Source organism: Lagenorhynchus albirostris, chromosome 15, assembly GCF_949774975.1.
Source record: "Lagenorhynchus albirostris chromosome 15, mLagAlb1.1, whole genome shotgun sequence".
NCBI classification, from domain to species: Eukaryota; Metazoa; Chordata; class Mammalia; order Artiodactyla; family Delphinidae; genus Lagenorhynchus; species Lagenorhynchus albirostris.
Window position 1 is genome coordinate 79,924,320 of NC_083109.1, and position 26,517 is coordinate 79,950,836.

The 26,517-nt window shown below is 49.6% G+C and overlaps 1 protein-coding gene across 6 annotated transcripts in view; it reads right to left on the minus strand.

Moving 5' to 3' along the window:
• Positions 1 to 26,517, minus strand: part of CUX1 (cut like homeobox 1) — a 375,241-nt gene that overhangs the window by 122,554 nt on the left and 226,170 nt on the right. For all 6 annotated transcript variants that reach the window (XM_060125030.1, XM_060125029.1, XM_060125028.1 and 3 more), the window contains exons 5-8: positions 22,295 to 22,432; positions 17,641 to 17,764; positions 13,506 to 13,582; positions 11,979 to 12,045 (exon numbers count right to left, since the gene is read on the minus strand). In XM_060125030.1, the coding sequence (XP_059981013.1) occupies positions 11,979 to 12,045; positions 13,506 to 13,582; positions 17,641 to 17,764; positions 22,295 to 22,432 (406 nt within the window). The remainder of the gene's footprint in view (positions 1 to 11,978; positions 12,046 to 13,505; positions 13,583 to 17,640; positions 17,765 to 22,294; positions 22,433 to 26,517) is intronic.

A 26,517-nucleotide genomic window follows, 5' to 3' on the forward strand; every position in this document is an offset into this window, starting at 1 on the left:
AAAGTAAAGCAAATACTTCTGGAAAATGGCACCAATAGATTTGCTCGATGCAGGGTTGCCACAAACCTTCAATTTGTGAAAATGCATTATCTTTGAAGCACAATAAAGCAAAGTGCAATAAGACGAGGTGTGCCTGTATACACACACACACACACACACACACACACACACACACACACACACACACACTCTCTCTGTCATACACAAGGCAAATATTTTTGCCAGTTTATCTACCAGTCAGTCATCAATCACCAGCAGGCTGTGAGTTTCCTGTGTGAGCTCTACCTTTGCCATGGTGCTTAGAAAGGGTTTCCCCACCCCCACATTATAAAAATATCCATCGACAATTTCTCCTAATGCTTTTATGGCTTTGTTTTTCATATGTAAATATTGAAAACATCTAGGCTTGACTCTGCACGGGGCTCTGCCCTGACTCTCTCTTCTGGGTGTTAGCTAGCTATCTGGCACCACCGCTGATCGAAGGCTTCATCCTTCCCTAACGCATTTAAACTCAAGCCATTTTTATAGACAACTTTTTCTAAAAATTTTTCCCCTTAATTTGGAAACTTTCAAAAATACAGAAAGCTACCAGAAGAAAGGGCCAATCAACCATATGCCTACACACAGAATTAACCACTTACGTAACTGGTCCTTTTTCCATTATCGACGACAAATTCTAAATTTCTAATTACATTGGGGCTTTCCATGGAAAACGGAAGTATCTAATAATCTTTATGTTCTGTAAATCCTACAAACTGGCTTTTTTTCCAGGGTTGGAAAGATCACAGAAATGCATCAAAGTGAAAACAGTCCAACTTAAAAAAGATAAATGAAAAGCTAAAAATATACGCTATCCCATGAAATTTCAAGATTATGCTCTGTTTCTATGCCTAGGCTATGTTGATAACATTCCAAACACTACATAGTTTTAATTTTTTTCTCGCAACTCCTTTAGGTTTACCTTGAGGGACATCAGAGGGTACACGTGTGGTCACTTGGGGGTTAATCCTCACTGACGCTGAATGCCCCCAGTCTTTGCTCTGTTCAGCAGAGCATGAAATCTCAAAGCTCAGGAGAGCAATGCGGCCGGGCTGCCAGAGTGATGCCATAAAGCTCTGCATTAAAAATTCATACTGCAGGCTCGCCTCAGAGCTCGGCTCTAGCTGAAAGGAGAGCTGGTGGGGAAATATGAGACACCCCACTGTCTTTCTGGCAATTGGAGACATTCCTCAACAAACAGCACCTCAGGAAGAGAATGAAAGGGCAAACAAGCCGTGAAGGAAATCAGTGAGTTCAATTATCTAGCTCCCTCGCGCTTTCCTATAGGAAACTTCTCATTCTGAAGGCTGGTTCCCAAAAGTTTTTTTTTTTTTTAATACGATATCCCAGGACAAAAGCCCTAGACATCCTTGCCTGTGCCCAGATGTTGGGCACCTCTCTTAATTTGTTTTACACCAGCCCGGGGACCCCCAAATTCTCCAGGACGCGTGGAGTCAGGTCTCTGCTGAACGTAAGAGTTGCCCCGATGTGTGGCTGGAGGGGACCACGCTGTTCTCGCTTTAGAAAGTGGGTCCCACACACACATGGCACGTAGATTTCTGAAGGTGGTTATTTCGTGGTTAAGGCACTAACGGTCCTGCAATCATTTGAACTCAGAACTTTCTACGCCCAGTGTTAGCAGCACCCAAAAGGTAACTGGTTAAGATTTTAAAATTCAGTCTCTTAGGATGATGATGTGACACGAAACAGTGCACTTCGGTCCACAGCTGCGGCATGCAAATACAGACAGAGGTCTTGTGATGCAGACAGACTGATCTTCCCAGGTCACACATGGAAAATGACGGGGTTCTTTAGGGTTGGAAGAGACCTGATGGTGGGGGAAGTGAACGAGCGTTTTTCCAATGGGCCAGGCAGGGGGCCTTGCAGCTGACAGCAGTGCCGCAGCCCTGTTTCCCGAGGGCATGCCTTCAGATGCTGCGCCCGGCTCTCTGCGGTGGGCGGACTGCACATCGCTCGGGAGGAAACTAAGGCCAGAGTAAGGCAAGGGAGCCCTGCACAAGGTTTCTGCACTCACAGCACCAGGAATCAAACCCTGTAGTGACCCTGAGACCTGGGCTCTTCCCCTGAGGCTCACACCACCCCCACATGCTGGACAGCCCCTTCCCCGAAGGCCCCTCCGCGGATGGCTGTGCAGGCCCTGCTGGGAGAGGATCGGAGATCCCAGCTTCTGGCAAGAACCTGGGTGATAAAGTTCAAGAGGCCGAGAAACGGTCAGGCTCTTCAAACCTGCCTGTGGGTTAGTCCAATCTTCCCGTTTTGCTAATGAGGACACTGCCGCTGCCCAGGCAGGGAGCTGTGCTGGCCACACGCAGTGACAGAGCTGGGATCCGACCCAGGGTCTCCTGACTCTAGGCCCAGCACCTTCCACTGTCCACCAACCAGGGGAGGCTGGGACATCTATTAGATCACCGAACAGCAGTCTGCGAACGGGGCCCTCAGAGAATTCTGGCGTCCCAAACTCCCTCATCCGATGATACCATAGGGAAGCCACCGGAAGATGCCACGGCCACTGGCAGAATGTAAAGGCACAAAAAGACAGGGCAAGTGTGAAGCTTCCTAGTTTAAACATGTGCGGCAATGACGGCAGTATGACAAATCAGGCTCCCAAACGAGAGGGAACTCAAGGGGTAACCGTCTCATGGTACACCTACTGATGGAATACTGTGCAGCACGCATCACATTTCTGAAGAATAGGTAATGACAAGAAAGCATACTTACATGGCAAGTAAAAAAAGAAAAAAAACAAACTAGAAATGAAAACTGAGTATCAGTCTGATGCCATTGGTAAAAAGTTAAAAAAAAAAAATAGAGCACCATATAGAAAAAAGACTGGAAGGAAATATGCCAAAATGTTAAGTTATCTGTGTGTTGTGGGATATAAGTGATGATCTATTTTTAAAAATCTAGAATTTTCTAAATTTCATATAATAAACATGTGTGGCTTTCGTAATTAAAAATAATACATGTCACATAAAAGGAATTAGTCTTCACTGATGTGGGGCGATTCCAAGCGAAAGATAGTTTCCCACTTCCGCCAGCTTTCCTGCCTCCCTTCAAAGGGCGCTTGACTGGTCAGGGTGCGTCAAATCCCCTTCTTCCCGACACTGTGGAAGCAAAGATGTGCAGTGTCACAATGACCAGTGAGGCCACGGCCCCCACTGCAGCCAGGGACTCCCGGGGGTGGGGGTCAGAAATGCAAGGCTTCGGGAGGAATCTCACTGAGGGCAGAAGGCAGCGTGAACATTCCAGCCTGGCCTCCATTACAATTCTGTCTTCATGAAGCACTTCAAAGGTTCAGGTGGCTCCTGCCTTCTTCCTAGACCCCAACAGCTTCCTTAGTTTGCCCTTCCAGAGAGCAAACGGACTTGCTGGTCGGGCTCTCAGCACTGCCGAGACTGGTCCCTCGGCTGCACCCCTGATCCACCGGTCTCCACAGCGGAGGCACCCGCGGAGTGATTCATTCAACAAAAGCCCCACGTGTCGATGATGCCAGTGGGCCCGTGGTGTGCAGGGACCGAGGTGAGGGCCCTCCTCTGAGGCAGGTCAGGTGACGTTGCCAACTCTGGGCGGTCTGCAGGGACACGCCCATCCTGTTCCTCGAGCCCCACAAGCAGGAAAGTGCCCCTGATGATGCCCATTTTGCAGCTCATTTGCTGTGCTTTGATCTTCTACAAATTGACGTTTTCTCCAACAGTCCCTTACCCATTTCCTTTAGCCCCAAACTGTGAGTTCTCCAAGACTGTCCTTCACAGTGGATCAGAAGAACTTCAAGGATCATTAAAAACTCAAAATGTGGGGGATTCCCTGGTGGCCCAGTGGTTGAGAGTCCGCCTGCTGATGCAGGGGACACAGGTTCGTGCCCCGGTCCGGGAAGATCCCCCATGCTGCGGAGCGGCTGGGCCCTTGAGCCATGGCCGCTGGGCCTGCGCGTCCAGAGCCTGTGCTCCGCAACGGGAGAGGCCCATGTACCACACACACACAAAAAAAACCCCCAAAATTTGTATAAAAGCACGCCAAACCCAGGTGACAGCCTGTGAACACTTTTCTCTACACTATCCCCTCCAAGGACGCTGGATGAATGTGATTGCTATCTCCATATTCATAAACATGTTTACACACACACGCACATAGGACAGCTATATGCACACATGTGTGGCATGTGTTTTTGTGTGCAGAGCGTGTGAGCCATGTCTGTGTGCATATCACACCTGTTAACTCTCCCTGCCCTCTTTACTCTGTAGTTCTAGCACCTGATACAATGCCCGCATTTTAACACAGAGTTTTAATATTAGCCGAAGGGGGACTTCCCTGGTGGTGCAGTGGTTAAGAATCCGCCTGCCAGTGCAGGGGACACAGGTTCGAGCCCTGGTCCAGGAAGATCCCATATGCCAGGGAGCAGCTAAGCCCGTGCGCCACAACTACTGAGCCTGCGCTCTAGAGCCCGCGAGCCACAACTACTGAAGCCCACGCATCTAGAGCCCGTGCTCCACAAGAGAAGCCACCGCAATGAGAAGCCCATGCATCGCAACGAAGAGTAGCCCCCGCTCGCCGCAACTAAAGAAAGCCTGTGCGCAGCAATGAAGATCCAACGCAGCCAGAAATAAATATATATATATATATATATATACGTATATATATATATATATATAAAAAGATTAGCTGAAGGGAGGAAAGGTAAAGATTGCCAATTCTCACTGATGCCTTATAATTTCTAGACCACGGAGTCCATGGAACAGGTGAAGAATCCTTGGCACTCAGAGGTCTTTCTACTGGATTTGAAAATATGAAGCCACGCCCTTCTTTTACGCAGTTCCCAGACCGGGGAAAACTCCAGATCAGGGCTGTACTGCTTGGAAAAGGCAAAACAGATTCAGTCAGTGCAAAAGCCAAGGAAAGCCCTTTAGGGCTCATGCAGGCACTGACTTTTAGGTGTGAAGAAAAATGCCTGGACAGAGAGGGAAAATCCCAGGAATTCTACAAAATGCACACACCCTTTTGCAGATAAGGTATGGGGGAAAAAAAGGCATCATTTGTTCCCAGCAAGTTTGATTTCTTTCTCAGGTTTAAGGGACAGGGGTTTCTTTATTCAAGTCCATCCCGTCGAAACCATCAAAGTAGCTGCTTCTCTATTTTTAGGGAAATTAATCTGACCAGGATAATTACAGCAACCCATACTGGAAACTGATGACTCATCAGAAAGCCAGGAAACAGAAAATGTTACATTCTTAAAGGTACAGCAGGGAGACTCCACTTCCGGACACTGAGGTCGGTCTTTGTCAATGCAGCCGGGGAAGCACAATCTGTCTAACGTGCGTATTCCGCTTACTGAGCTCTACCTGGCCCAGTTTCCTGAGTCGTGCATGCGGAACTGTAATAAAAATAAATAAAAGAGAAATCGGTCTGCGAGGGTGCATACCGCGGGGCTCGTGGGAGGGAGAGAAGACGTGAAACCCTTCAAGAAGGCTGGTCGCCCAGTGAGCCGGCACTCCCTAACTCAGCCCTTTGAAGACAGCACAGGAAGAGACTTTCTAGGCCACGGTGGGAGTGCAGAGAGCACTGGATCCTGAGTCCAAAGGACTGGATTTGAGGCCTGCCTCTGTGTTCCCAGCACTGTTTCCTTGTCTATGCAATGAACACCACAAACACTTCCTCCACGACTGCTGGAAAGAATAGACAAGGTATCACGCACAAAGGTGCCATGACACAGTGCAGAGTGACCCGGATGCACGCACCGTCTCGGTCCCCGTCGAATCTTCAGCTGTGGGCATCCTCACATTCTCAAATCTCGTTTGAGGTCCTCCACGCCCATTTCTGGCACACAGGCTCTACCTCCAAAACACGGGGTGCAGGGTACAGGCTCCCTTAAACAATTTCAGTAAAGCCCTAAGTCAAGCTCGCCTGGGAGTTTCCTGCTTTCTCAGAGCACAATGCCTTTGGTGATTATACACTGGTTTACATACATGCTAGAGAGTAAACACTCTAAAATGCACCCAAGTGAAGTTCCTCATAAACGTCTCTTTTGTAATGTACTATGTAAGTATGTGTGCATACGATGTGGTTCTTTTTAAAAAGCATACAGGCAAGGAATACAACATGAGTAACCTTAAGGAATATGAATTTTACCGGCAGGAAAGGTTTGGGAGGTGCAAATTCTTCTAAGACTAACATTAGCTATAAAAAATGCAGCATTTCAGTGCAATTCAATATTTTCTTTCATCAGAGGCTCAGAGCCTCCGCCCACAAGTCAAGAGGAATGTAATAAGCCGACTGTGTGTGTTACAACTGAAGCTCCTTCTGCAACCAGGACCCCGGGGGACAGAGCAAAGAGGTGGTCGTGGACTTGAGCGAAAATGGGACTTCCTGCACTTTCCCCTAGAATGCTGGTATCTTGGCTGGGAGGGCAACATTGCTCCCACCGCGGGCAGCGGCCACCTAAGCGCAACTATAAGCGAACAGCTGCAGGAGACAGGCGTGGAGTCGGGGGGCAGGGGGAGCTTCCAGGCCTCTCTCCCGGGGCCCAAAAAGCTGTCTGCCCTCCTTCTCCAAGGCCATCCCGGGGAACCACTGAAATCTTAAAATCCAACCTGCTCGACGTTGCTAGAATCTCCAAGTTAACGTCAAGTGGGGTGCTAAATCTCTATTTGCTAAGAGAAGGCAGAAGATCTGTACACAGCCTGACCAGCTGAGGAGGACATACGTTTTTAACTTAAAAAAAAATAAGCTGAGAAATAATTCATTTATTTAACCCAGAAATGGCTATAATCTGAAACCCTGCAATCGTCTTCCACAGCAACTGTTTTGGCAAGCCCCCCAATGTTCCAACAAATAGTAAACTGTGCTTGCCGTTTGTCTAAGGGACCTTGCATTAATAAACATGAAGAAGAGCACTTTACCTCCCACTCTCAATGACAGGACAAAACAAAGACCAGCTGTATTCATCAATGAGGCCTTGTTCTGCACATAAAGGCTAATTACATTTCGCTTCAAGCCTACACATGGAAAACTTTCCTGCTGCTGTACCCGCCACAGCCAGCCGGGCCCGTCCAGCTGACGCAGGCCGAGGGCTGCACCCAGTCAACGGGGGCTCCCGACGGCCTCGCTGCCTTTGACCTGCAGGCTTCGGTCCCAAGTGGGGGCGGGGATGGCCACCCCAGTGACATCTCCCAGGGAAGGACAGGCGACGTGGGCTCTTCCAACCTCCTGTGGAGATGATGCCGTTCAGGCCCGTCTAATTTCAGAAACGCACGCACCCGAGCGCAGGGCAAGCTTGTCGGGAACAGCTTCTACTCGTTGACAACAGAATAGCTTACAGCCATTAGTGACAGTGACCACAGCTGTCACCGTGCTGGGCGCTGCACACACACCTTCTCATTACTCTCCACAGCCACCCGGCGTCCTGACTACTATTATGCCCATTGTACAGGCGAGAAAAGAGAGTCACGGAGGTCAATTAGCTTATCCAGGGACACACAGAGGGTGAGCAGCGGACCCCGGCAATCCACTCAAAGCCCACCTTCCACAGGGCCTCCCCCATCCCCTTCCTGCATTTTCTGTCAACACATTTTTTTAAAAGCCCTCCTTTCGAAGGGAGAAGATAACACTGTTTTGAAATGTTTTAAGACCATTTGTGAGATTTGCCCCTGGGGGGCTTATATTCGTAGGTATTAATGAAAAGCTGTCTAGTCTAAGACAGTGTAGTCAGTCGGGCCGGAAGCAGATGGTACAGTGACAGACCTTTCCCAGAAAATGAAAGCGGGGAGGAATGCGGAGGGGGCAGCTCCGTGTGGGATGTCCAAGATCGAAGCGATTGTCTCCGAAGTTAAAAGAAAGTAGCAATTATTATCTCAGGCCATTCTCTACATTTTTTGTGGCTTACTTATTCTGGGAACCATTTACAGTAAGGGTTTGGCCCTAGGCTGCCCTGTGGTAGCCGTCCATCTATTTGGGAAATGCCGATGCCCATCCGAGCCTCAGTCCAGCCCCTGCGCCCACCATGCCCACCTGCCCTGGCAGATCCACCCGCCGGAGCTTGGGGCTGGTCCTCCAGGAGATCGGCCTCGCCGCCTGGTGTTTTCACAGATGGCGCTCCTCCTTTGCCTCTAGCAACGCCTCAAACCCCTGGTCATCCCTTTCAGGAAGGCTTCCTCCAGTCCTTTCCTTTGGCTCCAGCGGGGTGGGGTCGTGTGCACTGGAGACCCGCCATCCCCGGCGCCAGCTCCCTCTCCCCCTGCCCCTCCCCTGGCCGGGGAGGGCAGGAGGGTAAGGTCAGGGGTTGCTGGCGCTGCCGGGATCCCCGTCGCCTCCCAGAGGTCACAGCTCCTCTCCAGGTGGCCCCTCCAAACGGAGGTGGGGTGAGGCCCAGCCAGCGCTCGCTCAGGGTGCCCGGACCCCGCTGGTCTCCCTCGTCCCCGCTGTGTCCACGTTAAACTCTCTTCTGACCGACCTAGCTAGAGTGGGCTGTCTTCTGTGGACGCCCTGACGGCACAGGTGCTGCGCTAACTAACGTCCCCTCCATCACAGCAGGGGTCACGCTGGCTCACAACAGCTTTTCTCCCCCCCACCCCGCCACCGAGCCTCCCCGAGGAGGCCTCCAGGAATGCTAGCGCCGCTGACGAGTGGCTCTGAGGTGTGCCCATGAGGCTCGCTCTCTCTCTGCGCCCACGTGCACGCCACACCTCTGCCTCCCCGCCTGTCCGTGGAGACAAGGACCTCCTGCTATGATCACAGGAGGGGACACACCCCGAGAGCACCCGTGGCCCCGTCAGCAGTTGGTAACAAGAGCCACAGCCCAGAGGCAAAGCATTTTACGTGACAGAACAACTGACCCCCATGCTTTTTTATTCCATTCTCCGTTTACTCTAGTTCAGTGAAAATGAGCAAGTAACGTGTGGGTTTTCACTCATCTGGATTTGGAGGGAAAAGAAGCTTTCTGGACTCAAGATACACTGATGTGACGGGAAACAGTCTAGAGACATTTCTCCCTGAGCCCCGTCCACCACTACCGCTTCTCGTCAAAGGCTGGCGGGCTCAGAGTTCAAGGAGAGGTCTGGGGGCAGGAGGCCCGGCCTCTGGTGCTCCCCTGGGTAGCCCTGCTGACGCAGGTGACCCGAGATTTAATGATCTTACCTGTCAGATGACAGAGCTGGCGGCTTAGAAACAGCCCAGGGTCCCTGCATCTATATAGATGGTAACTTAGGACAAGACTGAAGACTGAAAATCAGCCCGACATCTCCAGGCACCTCTGACCCCTCCCAGGAAGCAGGATGACCTGGGAGCAGGTGACTGAGCTCTTTGCTGGCTGAGAGACGGGAATCATCCCCAAGCATCACCCTGGCCCAGAGCACAGTGAGGCAGGGAGAGGGTGGGCACAGGGACAAGATGTCCCCTCCTCCCTCTCTCTGTCTCCCAGGCACTCCTGGCCGCCACGTGCCCTCCCTAGAGAAGACCTACAGCTGTGAGCTGGGGAAGGTTAAGTCCTTCCTAGACGGCTTTTCTCGGTGCCATTGCTGCCTCAAGCCCTAAGGCAAACCAGTTACATGGACACAAATTTTCTGTGTGGCCTTTTAGAAGGCCAAGAAGGAAGGAAGAAGTTGTGGCTCTCAGCCAGGGCCCAGTACTTAGCCATCATATGACAGGTGGCATTCCTGGCTGTCAACTCCCAATAGTTTCTGCAGATGCTTGGTGTCACCAGGCAGTAGGTACACACCCCCCCGCCCCCCCCCCCCCCCCCCCGTGCACGCAGGGAACACGGCGGGAGACACTGGCTTCTGGAAGTTGAGCTCTGGTGACAGTCTCTGAGCAGCGGCTTTCGAAATGGTTTTTGACTGAGATGCACGGGAAGAACTGCATTTTATGCTGTGGCTCAATAACGCTGTACTTTCAGATTTACACACGAGCTAAAAGTGTCACAAAACAATGCCTAACTTTACTGTGTGCCACGAGCCATGACATTTTCTATTCTATTCCATTATTTTGTTTTATATTCTATTTATTACCCAACTAGCCAGTCGCCACTCGCTAAAGTGACTTGGCGATTGTGACCCAGTTTGAAAACCATGGGCTTAGACGGGCTTAGAGGTTGGGTTCACAGAAGTTTTTTTTAAGTGTATAATAAAGCCAACTTTGGTTGACTGTAGATATGCAAGATGTATCTATGCCTTTTAGAAAGAGATGTGGTTTAACAAAAATAAATTAACAGAAACTAATGAAATAATCCAATTTATCACCCCCAAAGTCATCATGAATTTTGTCAGCAAGTAAGATGAGGTGGATAAGAGTGAATGAATCAGGGAACTAGCACAGCAACTTCAGATCAAAGTCTTTTAGAAAAGAAATGCTATAAACTTAAGGCTAGAGCTATGTATCAGACTAAAACATTATAATTTAAAAAAATCGAATTTACTGAGAAAAACAACCTACATAGTAGAATAAAGTCCAGGCGGAAATAGTAGAAAAACAAGGATGACACGCGGGCAGAAGAGGGAACCCGCACACGGACACCGAGGAACCCCAGGGTGACAGCAGCTGGCGTGGTGCCTCGGAGGGTACGTCTTGGGAGGTGAGGAACCCTCAGGCTGTGGGCTCAGAGGGGAGGGCGGAGATGCGCGCCTGCCGGCCCACTGACAGTGATGCCCAGGGTCGGAAGCGTTAATACCAGAACCACCAGTTTTCAAAGCGCAATGTTAACGGTCACGGGACCTTAGAACCGGCTCTTTCTGTACCACCTGAAGTCTCATTTCAGCACACCGAGACGGGACAGTGATCTGGCGGGGCCCCCCGGGATTAGACATGCCAACAAGTCAGCCGGAGTCGCCAAGACGGACCAGGATGTTTTAGTCTTTGCGCAGAAGATCTCTGCTCATGATCAAAATTGGTTCTGACCACCAGACCTGGGTAGCTGGGCTCTCAAGATCTCGAGCTGCTAAACAACCCAGAGCAAAGGTCAAGGGCCGCCCTACTGCCCCCTCAACGTGCCCTGAGAGCAGCTGGCCCAGCAGCGACCTCAAAGGCCAAGGGCAAAGGTGAGGGGACTGAGGGGTGCAGAGTACCAGAGCCCCACACGGAGCAGGCGCCGGGGAGGAGGGCGACACTGTTCAGAGCCACCTCCCCACTCGCCAGCGCCCACTGAGGCCCGGTGTGAGCACAGCAGGAGATGCTTCTCACTGGAGACACAGCTGTCAGGGCTGGGGTGGGGTGGGCGTTGGGGACGCATGGGTTTCTGGGGGAGGTGGGACAGGAAAAAGTTGTTCGGACTCTAGCCTGGTATTGTCAGGGGATGATCTGTTGCTCCTTCATCTTTCTTGATTTACGTCAACATTATTTCTTGCTTCCTGGTGTTCTGCGTGGAGGGTAGGCTAGCCACAGCATACCCGCAGTGCATCACTGATTTCCTCCCCACAAGACCCTTGTGTGATACACCTGCCCAAAGATACATGCCCCTCTGGGTGTGTCCGCACTCGGACGCCCAGCACCATAAGGTGGGATTTGAACAAATACACCTGTGTGGGAGTGAAGGCACAGGTAAGAGGTGATGCTACTGGCGCAGACCAAGCTCCGCAAAGTGTCCCAAGTATCACATCTTCTCTACACTGACTCTTCTTCTTCAAACTTTCTTAGACAAAGGCACGGTGGTGGCCAGGCTCCACAATAATTAAGGAAAGAAGTTTCAGTTGGAAGGCTTGTTCTGAGAGCACCCGATAGAGCTTACTGTCACATCTTGGGTTTTAAACTGATGCAAGCAAGTCATGGGAACGACACCCTGTTCCTTACAGCAGCCCAGAGGCCGAACATCTTCGAAACCCCATACCGCTTTGCCAAGTCAATAAACAGGAGGGTGAAGCAGGGAAATCTTTCATGGATTAGCAAAATCGGGTGACACCTGACCAAATGCCAATGGAGGGAGCCAGGCAGAGACTTACTTGGCGGTAATTTCTTCATCATATTTGGTTTTCAGGTCAAATAATTCTGTTCGAGTTTTTTCCAGCGCTGAAAGGCAGAGGACATAAAACCATAATATACTAATTGTTCACGTTAAGTCAGAAAGAAAAAGTATACATGTAATACATTCTCATTTCAAAGGAGGCAAAGATTGCAAAAGTATACACAGCATGGAACAGAAAAATCCCCTTCCACTGCCACCTCACCTCATCCCATGCGCCTCTTCTGAGATAACCACCGTTACTAGTTTATTGTGTAAGTTTCTTGCTTTTAAATAAACTTCACTATTTAAAAAATATTTCCATACCTAACTGCATACATATTTAAGTGTACGTGTGTGTGTATATATATATTTCACACCCCTCCCCCTTCATAAATAGGATGATACCAAAATCTTCCGAGATTTGCCCTTTGCCCTTAGCAGGCATATGGAAATCTCTCCATGCTGGGACATTGGCAATGACAGTAACAACTTAGCTCTTGTACAGGGCTTGCCACGTGCCCGGGGAGTCAGGACGCCTAGAAAGGAAGGTGCTGGGTAAAGAGCATGGATGTTTCAACTTCAGATAAACCTCACTCGGCTGGCCTCCCAAGAGTCGATTTACATCCACGTCAATACTAAGAGTGTGACTATTTTCCTGTACTTCCACCAACATTGTAAATTATCAATTAAAAAAAAAATTCGACAGTCTGACAGGCAAAACAATCTTTTACTGATTTAATTAGCATTTCCCTGCCTGTTCAAAATTAACATTTTTTCATATGTGTATTGGCCGCGTGTACGTCTTCCGCAAACTGCCTGTTTTCATCCTTAGCCCATTGTTCTCCTGGACGGTTTATCTATTTTTTTTTGATTTGTAGGTGAGCTTTACATTCTTTGGATATTATTTGACTGTGAATTTGTTATGATTAGTTTCTCCCACTCTGTCACTTGTGTTTTTTTAAAACGTGGACTCTGATGTCTTCTGATTTTTTTCCCCCACATTTAAATTAAATATATAGCGCCATTTCTCTTTCAGAACAAAAAGAAAAAAGGCAGGAAGAAGTTCAAAGAAGCGATAAAAACTCAAGCATAACCTTTTTTGGCATCTAAAGTTTTAAAGGTCTGCTATTACTGTTCTCCTTAACTTCACAGGGTAGAAATAAGGGGTTTTTTTGCCCTCATTATTGCTCCAAATGAGATGTCAGCCCTTGACAGTTTGGTGATTTAGACTTGTTTGTTGGAAAAAGAGCAGGAAGAAAGGATGGCTTGTGGCAGTGATGCAAATGGGATTCAGAGCCTCCCACCTCCACGGCTCAGTGCGGGTGACTCATGCAGTCGAGGTGGGGAGCTGTGGAGGAGGGGGTCTGAGGCACGCTGGGGCGAAGGCTCCCTCCCTCCTCCAGGCTCACCACGGCGGCGGCGGTGACAGGTGTCAGAGGGGACCTGGAGGGACTGGGAGGTGGCGCAAACCTGCCCTAGGTCAGCCCGGCCTGTAGCAGCTTGACCGGCAGGCAGAATAGCACACCTGTTTGCAGAGTCTGGACTTTATGTTCGGCTTCTTCCAGCTTTGAGGTGGTGGACATCTGGGTCTCCTGCAGTTTTCTGAAAAGGAAGAGGAAGAAGCCAGATTGGTCATCTTGTTTAGCAACGCACACATCTTGTGTGTTCTGGAGCTATGGCGATGAGCCGTCTTCGCACGGCTGGTGAGAGGCTCGCGGCCGGTTACAACTCGCAATGCCAGGAGCCCTGACGCCTTGCTCTTTAACACCCAGACTTTGTACCCGCACATCACACGAGGGGAGGTGTATTTCCCGTGGGACTTGACGTGAGGCAACTGATCTGGAAGGTTATCCTAAATGTAGCTTGTTCTTGAAATGCCAGATATTAAAAAAAAAAAAAAAAGGAAGAAAAACCATCATCACGCACTCATTGTTTCCTGAAGTTAGCCCAGGAAGAACGATACATTTACATTCTGCTGACACAATGAAGGAATTTGCTGGAATAAAGGATGTACTGAAGAGATTCGACAGCTGTTCCGTTTCTGTTGGAATGGAATGCAAATGCAACTCTAATACCTAATGGGGACATGCGGAATGTTTGCAGCCACATTCCACGTATTTATATTTCCCATGATCTCCAAATGAATTCCCTGGTCAATAAATAGCATTCCTTCCTCCTCATCGGCAGAAAAATCTCTAAAAATAAGTTTATTATTTTTACATCATATGAATATAACACATGCTCTCATAAAGAAGAAACCTGGGAATACGGAAAAGTAGAAATGGCACAGTTAAAAAAGGCACCCAAATTTATGGAAATCTGTGGAAAAGCACTGCTTGCGCTTGCACATATTTCAATTATAAAACTAATAAATGCTCTGCGTTAAAAAAAAAAAAAAAAAAACCACCACCACAAATACCATAAGAGCATGCAAGGTAAAATGTCCTTTCCCTTGGGCTCCACCGGCACTCCTCAAAGTTCTTTTGTAGCTCTCTAGAATTTTTCTTTACTTTTTTTTTTTTTTAATACAATAAAGGGCTTCCTCATTTTTTTTCTTTTTTTAAAATAAATTTATTTATTTATTTTATTTTTGGCTGTGTTGGGTCTTTGTTGGGGCGTGCGGGCTTTCTCTAGCTGTGGAGAGCTCTTTGTTGCGGTGTTCAGGCTTCTCACTGCAGTGGCTTCTTTTGTTGCGGAGCACAGGCTCCAGGTGCGTGGGCTTCAGTAGCTGTGGCTCGTGGGCTCAGTGGCTGTGGCTCGCGGGCTCTAGAGCGCAGGCTCAGTAGTTGTGGCGCACGGGCTTAGTTGCTCCGCGGCATGTGGGATCTTCCTGGATCAGGGCTCGAACCCGTGTTCCCTGCATTGGCAGGTGGATTCTTAACCACTGCGCCACCAGGGAAGTCCTAGAATTTTTCTATACGTATAGAAATACAATGTAATATGTAACATACTGTAGCATAATATAAACTCAGATGTGATATATTATGGTGTAATAAACACTCCCCACCCCTTTCTTTTAATACTAAAGGGATCAGAGCACACATGGTATCCTGCAGCTAGCTTTTTCACTTATCTCCGTACTGTGGAAACGTTCTACCCAGCATATATAGTTCGTCCTCATTCTTATTAAACAACTGACTTAACCAAGCCTCTATGGACATTTAGATGGTTTACCACCCCTTTCTACTGAACAATTCCACAGTGATCATCATAGGTACTGGTGCATAATTCTGACAATGAATCTGTTGGATAAAATTCTAACAGAGGAACTACACTGGTGAAAGGGTATGTGCAACTGTTTTTGTTGTTTTGAGAGATATTGAGAAACTTTCCAACAAAAAGCCTCACCAGTTTAAACTCTTGCCAACAGCATTCGAGAGTGTTCTGCTGTGCCAACACTGGATAAAATTAAACTTAGTTTTACTCTGGAGTAAAGCTGAGAATTTCTCTTTGTATGAACTGTCTGCTCAACTCCTTTACCCATTTTTTGCAGCGCTGGGTTTTTTTCTTATTAATTTGTAAGAGTTCTTTGTTTATAAAGAAAATTAGCCCTTTTTCTTATGTGGTGCAAATATTTCTTCCCAGATTTTTGATGGTTTAAAAATGTTGTCCACTGTTACTTGTTTTCAAAAGTCTGTGTGAAATTTTAGGCAGCTGTATTTATATAGCTTTTCTTTTATGTTTAGAAAGATCTCTCGATTCCAAAATTATTAAAAACAAAGTAAATGTGCACGTTTTCTTCCAATATGTACATGATTTAATTATTAATACTTAAATCCTAATCTGTTTCAATTTTTTGGTGTAAAGAATGAGATAAAGATCTAGCTTCATCCCCCACCCCCAGTGGTCAGTTATTTGCATCTTTTAATATAATCAATCCTTTTACCTAGTTTGAAAAATCAACTTAATAATATTAAAGTCCTATAGAAATTTACTTCCCTACTTTTGTAACGCATAAGTTTGCTCTCTGCAGATGTCATCACGCTGTCTATAATTCAGTATCACGCATTTTTCACTTCGCATTATGCTGGATACATTTCTGGTATAACTGCAAATTCAACAAAACTATTATTTTATAATGGCTGTATAATGTTCCCGTTAGGGGTGGACACTTTTACGCACCCATTTCCTGTTGGCAAGGCATTTCAATGGCTTGCATTCCCCCCTCCCCTCCCTCATCAGTAATATGGTGAGAAATCTCTTTGGGCACAGAGTGCTTTCCTAGGAGACATATTTAGTGCCAGTTCCACGTCTGCTGGGTCAAGAACCCACATCTGCTGGGTCACAGAACCCCGACTCTGTGGGGCTCACTTTCTTCCCAGGGGCTGTACCCAGCCCTGCTCTCCCAGCAGCGTAGATGCGACATCCCCTGTAGATCTGGGCTTGGCCCCGAGGGACTGGCTTTGGTCCTGCAGTGAGGGCTTTGGGAGGCCAAGTCTGAGCGCAAAGGGAGGCCAGGGCCATAGCGGTGGGTCAGGCTCTGCCCCCACCTCTGGGTACCTCGCTGGGAGAGTGTGGGCAGGTGCCTAATCTGTAAAATGAGATGGTCTGCTCCGCAGGTCTATCCTGGGCACTTGCTGAGACAACATCTCGAGAGGGCCCGGCAATGAGTGTAGCGGGCATTCTTCTTCTTTTCTAAATGAAGCCAGTTTAACGGTGGCCCAGAGAGGCCTTGGTGATGCCCGAGATCTCCACGGAGCCTGCCTCATAGAAGTCCGAGCAGCTGCATTCCAAGTCCACGGGAAACACCCACAAAACCCCACCACGGGGCCTGCCTCTTCACTTGTAACCAGACTTTTAGTGCCTCTCGTTAATGGACTCACGTTTCTTCATGACAGGCTTAGATTTTTAAACCTTAGCTTCACCAGAGTTCTGAGAGACCTGACTTAACGCAGTTTGAATTGGTAAGTTCGACACTCCTATGGTTTTTATAAGAAATCTAACTTTCATTAAGTCATCACACTAGTGAAAAAGCAACTCATTATTTGTGGCAAAGTTTTGGGGGAAGCAGGCCCGTGGAAACCTAACACTCACAGCCCTTGGATGGTGCGTTAAGATATCTTGCTGATACTAACTCCTTGGTGTATGGAGCACTGTGAGGTAATGAAAGAGGCAAGAGACAAAAAAAATAAAAAAAAAAAGATTGTGTGTGTGTGTGTGTGTGAGTGAGAGAGAGAGAGAGAGAGACAGAGAGAGAGAGAGAGAGAGACAGAGAGAGATGTTAAATATCAAAATTCACTTAAGGTATCAGGAGCTCAGCATCGCTCTGGGTTCCCAGAGAAGACACACAGCAGGGGACGGTCCCACCCCTCTCATCCTACCTCGGGTACCACCCCTATGTGCCAACCACACACGTTTTGTGCTCAAGCCCCGGCACCATGTGGCCCCGACAGACACGCCCTTTGACACACCTGACACCACCCACCAAAGGGAAAGACTGGTACATTTCACTCAAGGTCATCTCACAATCTCACAAATTACAGAACAAGGGACACCTTTGTTTTTCAAACAAAATTGTGCCTTAGAGCCCCTAGGATTTTGGTTTCCAACCTGGGCTTATTTCACAGGTCCATTTAAAAAAAGCTGTCTTGTGATGTGAAGTGTACAAGTAAAACGTCACGTCAGCACGCCAGTGCGTGCAGATCCCAACACGTGCTCACCTCTCCTTTTCTGCAAAATCATTTTGTAACTTTTGTTCCTTTTCGAGAGCTATGGTCTCGGCTTGGTTCTTCAGAGTCTGTTCATATTCTCGGATTTTCTCTTTAAGTGCTTTTATCGTTACCTCTGCAGAAGGGGGAAAAAAATACTCCAGTAAGAGAAGCATGGTTCCATGTGGCTATATATACTAGGCTTTCATAACCTAGGAGGATTGGTGTGTTTTAAACTTTAGCTCTTCAACTCTGACACAAAATCAATGGTTACAAGTCCCTTCGGAGACCTTTTACTCCCCAAATGTTAAATTGAACTTTAAACATTTAGGTTGAGGAGGGTCAATGGATTTTGCTGGGAAGAAGAACTATGTCTCTCTAATACAACTTAAGAAAAAGAGGGGGGAAATCAACGGTAAAATACAGTATCATCCTATTGACGAGTCTTCAATTAGTCCTCTACTGAGGGGAGATTAATAACGTTCTAGTGTGGGTTTAAGTACTTTCTTACAAAGAAAAGGGTTCATAATTGTGCGTACATTTTGGAAGAAGCCTACTGACCGCCCTGGCCATGGGCTGCAGCTTTGCTGTTTCCCAAGTGATGAGACACACGGTGCACTAAGTGGATGGGGCACCTGTCTCCTCGGCTGGAAGGGACCAGCCCCAGAGCCTGGGTGCTGAGAGCACCCTCCACCGGGGCCAGAGTCTGGCAGACCCAGGCTGCGTGTGCAGAACCGATGACGGGGCCCAGGGAGCCTCAGCGGAGGGAGGGGGAGTGCCAGAGGCGTGGGAAGCAGTGCTGTGTGACGAAGCCCTGCAGGGCCCGGTGCTCAGGACGCAGGGTCCCTTGGGGGTCAGGGCCGCCCCTGGAAAGCCCAGGTTCCCCCACCACCAAGTGCGTGTTTACAGCAGTTGCTTCAGTGACCCAAAATAGGAACACAAGAGCAGATGCAACGAACAGGGCAGGGTCCTAACTCAGACTCGTAAGTGGCTCTAGGGTGGGACCACTCCACCTGCTCCTGCCCCATTCACCCCCACCCCCCTGGGCGGGCCAGCCAGCCCCAGGCAGAGCACCGAGGCCCCGGCTCCAAGGCTGGTGGAGCTCTTGGGGGACCGCACCTGCCTGGGCGGGGGTCCGTCTCGTGGGAGGCAAGGCTGAGTTTCTTGGTCGTCCCAGCACCTGACACAGTGGGTGCTCGGAAAGTGGCTGAGGCATGAGGCTGGGCTGAGCAGGGTGAGGCCTCGACGGGGCTGTGACAACGGGGCTCCAGGCCCACGCGACAATGTCGCCTGCCAGGTCTCTGCCCATGTAAGTGCTTGGACTGGCGGCCCTTGTTCCTTCGGGCTGTAACTCACGTCGGCTTCTGCTCCCTGAGCTGCACGGACACGCCGGGCCAAGCGGGAGCCAGGCAGCCGGGCATTTGTACCCACGTGGCTTGGTGCATAAAAGCTAGGGCCTCTTTCGTTAAGATAAGAAACTGGCCTTTTTCATCCAGTGGAACCAGAGGGTTCTCCTCAGAGGAGGAGAGAGGGAATTAAGACCAATGACCTTGGCAGGGCATTTGAGAGACGAACAGGGGGCTTCCTGCCTCTCGGGCTGGGTGTTTGGGGCCTGGAAGAAACGCTCTGTGAGCACAATGGTTAACACGGAGTGACGGGGCCCAGGCTGGGAGGGAGCGGAACACGTCGGGAGCGGAACACGTCCAAAGCGGACACGACAGGTCACCTCTGGAAACATCTGCACATTCTTTTTAGTCGACGGTCAGTGCGGCTGTAAACACGCAGCATTTCTGCCTTGAGCAATGGGTTGGAAACATCTGGGCAGGCCCTGGGCCCTGGTGCTCAACCCAATGGGTTTCTCAGTGTGACCCATCTATGTTCCTTCCAGGGGAGTTTGGGGCACTAGCCTGGGGCTCCCACTCTGTCTGGTGGGGATCTGCCTTCAACGACAGATGCGTTGCCTGCGGGTGACACCTGTCAGAGAGCCAGCTCATGATCAAAGTAGGGTCACATGCAGCCCAGGTGGGCTGCTCAGTGAGCCAGGGGCGGATTTGTCCTGGAGCCTCGGTCCCTCCTCTGGCACCTGGGCCCGGGTCCAGGACATTGGCCTGGGCGTGTCCCAGCTGCGTCCCCTCCGTGTGAGCAGGGGAGAAGGGAGAGCGGCGTGGAGGAGAGGACACCAAAGACCTCTGCTCCCACGGGCTGTGCCTGAGCCCCGTTCACTCACCTTTACATGGAGTGGGGGAGAGTTACAGCACGTGATAAAGAAACTCCTGTCCTGCTCTAACACTTGATCCATCCACACTACAGCTGTGACGACTAAAACAAGTGATGTGCACCTCGACCCCTTCCAAATTCAAATCATTTTTATACTGGGGAGAGAAGAGAGGAAAGCGCATGTTCCTGGCAGCGGGAAATCGGTAAAGACGCCAAGAAACAAAGAGAAGGACGGGGGGCGACTTCCGGAAAAAGCCACAGCGCTGAGGTAAGAGCAGCTGGTATTTGCTGAGTGTTGGGAACAGCGCATCTCATCTGATCCTACAACAGCCCTGCAGGGTTAGTACGAGAATTCTTCCCCCCCCACACACACAAGAAAACGAGGCTTCAACAATGTGAGACCACTTGCTCCAGGTTACACAGCGAAGTGGTGGCAACCAAGGGACCCTGGCCCGGTCTGCTGGCCTTTGGAGCCTTTGTTCCTGAGTCTTGGACTCTGTATTTCTTTCTCTCTCTCTCCCTTTTTTTTCTTTTTTTTTGGCCACGCCACGTGGCTTGTGGGATCTTTGTTCCCCAACCAGGGATCGAACCCGTGCCCCTACAGTGAAAGCGCCAAGTCCAGTCCTAACCACTGGACAGCCAGGGAAGTCCCTTCGGCTCTGCATTTCATTTAGAAATGTCCATCAGGTGAGGCCTTTGGGGAGGCAATGACCCTGCACTGGGCAACTGGCCCCGGGGCACTGACAGAACAGAGGGGGGAGGGCGAACGCGCCCTACAACAAAACCAAATCAAGCTGAAGGAGACCCAAGCGGTGGAGCTGCCAACACAAGATGCCGGAGGCCACTGGAAGGAAACGTGCAGAACCAGAATCCACAGGTTCTCTTTCCCCCGGGCGCTGGGTGATTCTGACCAGAGCCAAGTCCTGCAGGGGGAAGGGAGCATTTCTCTCACTGGACCCCAAGCTCCTAAGTCCTCACCTCGCTCCCCAGCTGGACCAAACTGTTCCTTGTGTCCCACAGGCTCACAGCTCCCTGTGGGCCAGAACGAGTGGCATCCCCGAGGAAGGGGCCCTCGGGCCTGCCGTCCTCACTGCCCAGGCCTGGACCTTCCTGCCTCCTCCCGGGTCCTTTCTGCGCACGACCCCTCCTTGCCAGCCGGTGTCCAAAGGTCTCAAAACCCAAGGATGCTTTTCTTTTTCTTTTTTTTTTTTTGCGGTACGCGGCCCTCTCACTGCTGTGGCCTCTCCCGTTGCGGAGCACAGGCTCCGGACGCGCAGGCTCAGCGGCCCTGGCTCATGGGCCCAGCTGCTCCACGGCATGTGGGATCTTCCCGGACCAGGGCATGAACCCGTGTCCCCTGCATCGGCAGGCGGACTCCCAACCACTGCGCCCCCAGGGAAGCCCCAAGGATGCTTTTAACAATCGTCATCAGGGACTTCCCTGGTGGCACAGTAGTTAAGAATCCACCTGCCAACACAGGCAACACGGGTTCGATCCCTGGTCTTGGAAGATCCCACATACCTCGGGGCAACTAAGCCTGGGCGCCACAACTACTGAAGCCCACGTGCCATAGAGCCCGTGCACAACAACGAAGACCCAGCACAGCAAAAAAAAAAAAAAAAATCGTCATCAGGTAATTCTTTCTCCAGCCCTCAGAAGTCCCCCAAGCCGTTTGCTCTCTTTTCTGTCACCTTCCTCACCCACACCCCCAACAAAACCAAACAGGCCCACTTCTACTTGGACTTGGCTGAGAAACCTAGAGCGGCTGTCACATGGGGCAGTGATTTTCCTCAAGACGAGGAAGCCACGAGGTTCCCGACTGGGACACGTCTGGATTTTAGGTGTGGGAGAGATTTCTTTGTTCTTCCCTGACAGGAAAAGCCAGGCGACCTTTGCCCTCTTTCCTTGTTGCCAGAAAGCTGTTTTCTTTTCCTTCGTTAACTTCGTCACGAATAGGTGACAGTGACCAGGACGCCACGGGGCTTACGCGTGGGGACGTGGAGGCTGCGCCTAAAGCCTTACTGTATGGCCTCAGTTATTAAAGGACTTACTGGCTGTGACCCTTTGATCACAAGCTGGCTCTCTGACAGGTGTCACCCGCAGGCAACGCATCCATCTTTGAAAAGGCAGATCCTATCACACGATGATTCAGGAAGAACTTTAACAGAATCCTGATCCGTCCGGAGGGAGGGCAATACAATCATACGCAGTCGTTTTGCAGAGGTAAAGTTTTCCTTCTCAATTGCTAAGCATTATTATGATCTCTCTTTCATGACTCTGATTCTTGCCCCACCCGGACTTTATGATGAAGGTGACAATCAGAGCTAGTTCCCACAGTATGGGGAAGGCAATTAAAAAAGAAAGAAAGAAAAGAAGAAAGAAAGAAAAGGAAAAAGAGAAGAAAAGAAAAAGAAAGAAAAAGCAAGGAATGAATACATTGTCCACCAACCTTGATTTTTCACTTCAGCAAATTCCTTGTTGTATTCTTCGAGAGTTTCCCTAAGCTTCTGGTTCTCTGTTTCAATGTCGTGTAGGCGCTGCACTTTGAGCTGGAGCTGCTGCCCGAGGTCCAGAGCCGGAACAGGATCTGCACGAGAGGGAAACACACGTCACCCCCCTCTGGACACATTCGAGCCACCTTCCTGGCCTCGAGGAGGCTTGGAGTAGGTCACCCAGCTCCCAGGGAGTCAGCTCCCCAAGGCCCCGCGGCTGGATGGACTGGGTGCTTCTCTGCGGCTGCTAAGGGATGTGCACGCAGACCGACCCAGTACATGAAAACGGGGTGGGAATGGCCACGGGCTCCCTGGGATTTGCCCACTTCCCTGGCCTAATGTGACACTTAAAGGATTTTCCATTCCCTCATCTGATAGGAAGAAAGATACACGCGGCGGCAAGGGGAGGAGCCCGGGAAAATCACCTATCACCTAGCGCCCACGCGGAGGAAGCAGTGAGTGGGAAGGTGCCGAAGGCCTCAAGTTTCCAATAATTCTTAAGAAGTTGGAAATAACACCTGATACCTGGAGAGCGTCTGGCCATCACAGAACACTTTTACGGACATTTTCTCATTTGAGCCCCAGGACACTCCTGGGAGAGAGATGTGACACACAGATCATGTTCCTTTCACAGAAGAGGGAACTAAAGCTCATTGAGGCGGGGTGATGGGCCCAGGTTACCGGCTGGTTAGCTGGGCAGAGAGACCTCAAACCCAAGTCTGTGAGATCCAGTGACTGTCCTTCCAAAGAGGAAGGTCCCCTGAGGGGGCGGGCTCCCCTTTCTGTCACGGCCCCCCTTTACTGATGAAGCATGCTCAGGAAAGAGTCAGGGCTTACCAGCTAGTGATCTAAAGATGGGAGAACCCCGGGTTTCTGCTCTCGGTGGTTCTGTCTTTCCTCAGAGGCACAGCTGGTGACCCAGCTGTGACCCGTCCTGCGCCAGCAGGCCAGCCAGCCAGGAGGCCACCACACTGCTGCTTATAGTACAAACAGCAGGAGAAGGGCACCTGGCCAGTCATGAGAGGTCCTGCAGCCAATTCAATGTGCTCTCCACCATCAGATTCACTTACAGAAAAACTGGATTTGTGAGGGGAACCACTGACCGAAACCGCCCACCCTGGCCAGGCACAACAGTAGCCACTCGCATGAGTTCTCTTACAACAGGAGGTCCTGGTAAGGAATGCGGAACTAACAAGCTACCACCAACCGGAAGAATTCGGGCAAGGTCAAAAGGAGAGAGGAGACGCCAGTCCTTAAGTCCCACCAGCCTCCCAGAATCCTTGCCGGAATCCATCTTGGCTGAGCGACAGATGTGCTACCAGGAAGGACCCTGAGTCAGAGTGACTGGCCAGAGACAACCCGGGAACTCACCCCATCACCATAAAACCCGAGACTGGGAGCCACGTGGCAGAGCAGTGCTCCGGGGTTCCCTGTCCCTGCTGCTCTCCGCCCGGGCGCCCCTTCCCAATAAAGTCTCTTGCTTTGCCAGCACCTGTGTCTCCTCGGACGATTCATTTCCGAGTGTTAGACAAGAGCCCACTCTCGGGCCATGGAAGGGGTCCCCTTTCCTGCAACAGATTTGGACCTAAAATCGGACACTGCAGATGTGGAATTCGGGGTACAGGCGCGGACTTTGCCTTTACCATTCATTCAGCACAAAATGGAGAGACATTCAATGTTCTTCTGGCATCAGCTGGGTCTTTATTTTTATTTCTGCTGCACTTATAATCCACCTGCCGGGCCCCAGTGGGGCACTTCCTCTGGGACTCTGGGGCCCCGTCGGAGTAGAAGCATCCCCGAGTCTGCTGGGCTTAGAAGAGATTACGGAAGGTATTTCTGGTATGGACGCCAGCGTCACTTGTGAGACGGCTGCGAAGATTTAGTCTCCGGTTGAGGAATGCTAAACACAGAGCCCAGTGGATCAACAAGGGTATATATCCAGGCGCGCACTGAATTTTCAAATACCAGAGCAGTTCATTTTTCAGACCACCCTTGGTTCCTGGAGACGAGGGCTCCGTCTACCACGCCTCAGTCGGCGGGGCCACCAGGAGCCAGGAGCGCTTTGAGGAGCCAGCGTCTTGGGAGGGGTTTACAAAAGGCAGGCCCCGCGGCACGTCCAGCACAGCCTTTAGCACCGCCCATCACGCGAAACCCCGGCAGCCGGGCACTGATTCTGTGCGTATATACAGTTTATGACTACCTCATTGCCTTCTCATTTGTGGCCTCTCATTATTATTTTTATCAGCATTGAAATATTTATATTAAATCAGATTTCAAAAGCTATTTCGGGGAGACGGTTCCCTGTAAGTAGGAGCGGTAATAGCGCTACAGAATGGACATCCTCAGAACATTCCAGGTGCAGCTTTTTTTTTTTTTTTTTTAATTTCAGTATCTTCCCTGGACACCTTCCCACCCCCACTCCTCTTCCCACTCCCCACATGGCCTTATGCTGGGCAAATGACGTGAAGGAGATAAAAGAGAGTATTGCCCGTGGCCCCGTCCACGTAGAACGACAGCTTTAACTTGAAACAGGGGTCAGGGAAGAACTGAGGAGAAGGAGAGCCACTGTGCTTCTATAGAATTCTATGAATGTTCATCGCTGTAGGTTTCCCAGCACAACTGCCAGTACAAATTATATTTTAAAGAGCTAAGCTAGTATGCTGCCCTCCATCCCCCAAATTTCTCTTGACAACTTTTCCAGTCCATTCCTTTTAAGAGGCCAGGACCCACTGTGTCTGCTTCGAATAAAAAAATAGTTTCCCTCGTTAGATTCAGCAAGGAATTCAGTAACATGTAAAAATAATACGCACATTATCAAGTGAATGGTAACTAGGACCTTTAGACAAATTTTCAAAGCATTATATTGCAAATGAAAATTCTGGCAATCTTGTAATTATTCATCACGGCATATATATTTAATTGAACATGATTAAAGGTTAATGCCTAAGTAGCAGAACTGGTCATAGAATAAAGAATGAACTGAATGTTCAAAAATCTCTATGTATTAAACTTCAAACTTTACTACAGTACAGTTGAATGACTCAACGCCTACAGCATTTGAATATCGTTTTGGATTATGTAAAAGGCATTGCTAAAGTACCTCTCAGGCTTAATATTTATTACTTGTATTAAAGGAACAGTTAATTACCACATGACAATATAATGACTCTAGCATGTTTGGGCTAGAGACCAAAACAGTGAATTTCGGCATGCCAAACCCCAGCCTGCATGTTAATCTAGGGGAAATCATAGCTTTTTGTCTCATTAATGATTCCCAATGCCATTTAAACCCCACACAAGTATTGTTAGGTCTTATTCTTAACGTCACAAGCCTCTGATCTCAGCAGCTCAATTAGGGAATTGTCTGGGGGAGGCAAGAGCACACACCCATTCGGGGAACAGCATCACACGGAAACCTGCAGCCCATCTTCCCTGCCGCCTCCAATTCAACATGCCTTACTGCCAGTGCCATGCACCCAATGTGACAAACTTGCCAAGTGTTCTACAGTCACTTCATAGTTCATTCCTAAAACGCTCTGAGGTGTTCCGCAGCTCACTATGCAACACAGGACTCAAAGAACATAATTATAACAAACAAGTCACCTGCATTTATTCAGCACTTTCCCCTAAGTACATGGAACGTCATCTCATTGATTCCAGCCATCACAGCCAGAGGTCGGGGGTGGGGGTGGGGGGAGGGGGCTCTGCAGCGAGTCAGGAGCTGGCATCTCACCCAGGGACAGGGGGAGGAGAGAAGTCGGCCAGGCAAACAGGTATGCAAAAGTCTAATTAAGATTTCTGCCTTCTGAGCCGGCAGCCGACGAAATTATACTCTCTTCGAGTACCAATATAACAAGTAGGTCCTAAGCATCTGTCTGCCCTGCGCAAGGCACTGATTCACTGGGATGGACATTCAGCAGAGTCAGCTGGGCCCAACTTCACAGAGATAAACCATGTTCACAAATAACTAAGACAAAGCAAGAAGGGCCACATGGAAGACCATTCCCACATAGAGAAACTGGGAAAAGGAGATTTTTTTTTTTTTCTAAAAAGAAGAGTCAGTGTTTAGACCCGTAGAGACTGTGGGGCAGTCGATCCCTGTGGAAGAAACATCATGCAGGGGAGCAAGAAGCAGGGAAGGGTCAGGCACAGCCACAAAAATACTTCAGTCCAACTGCCG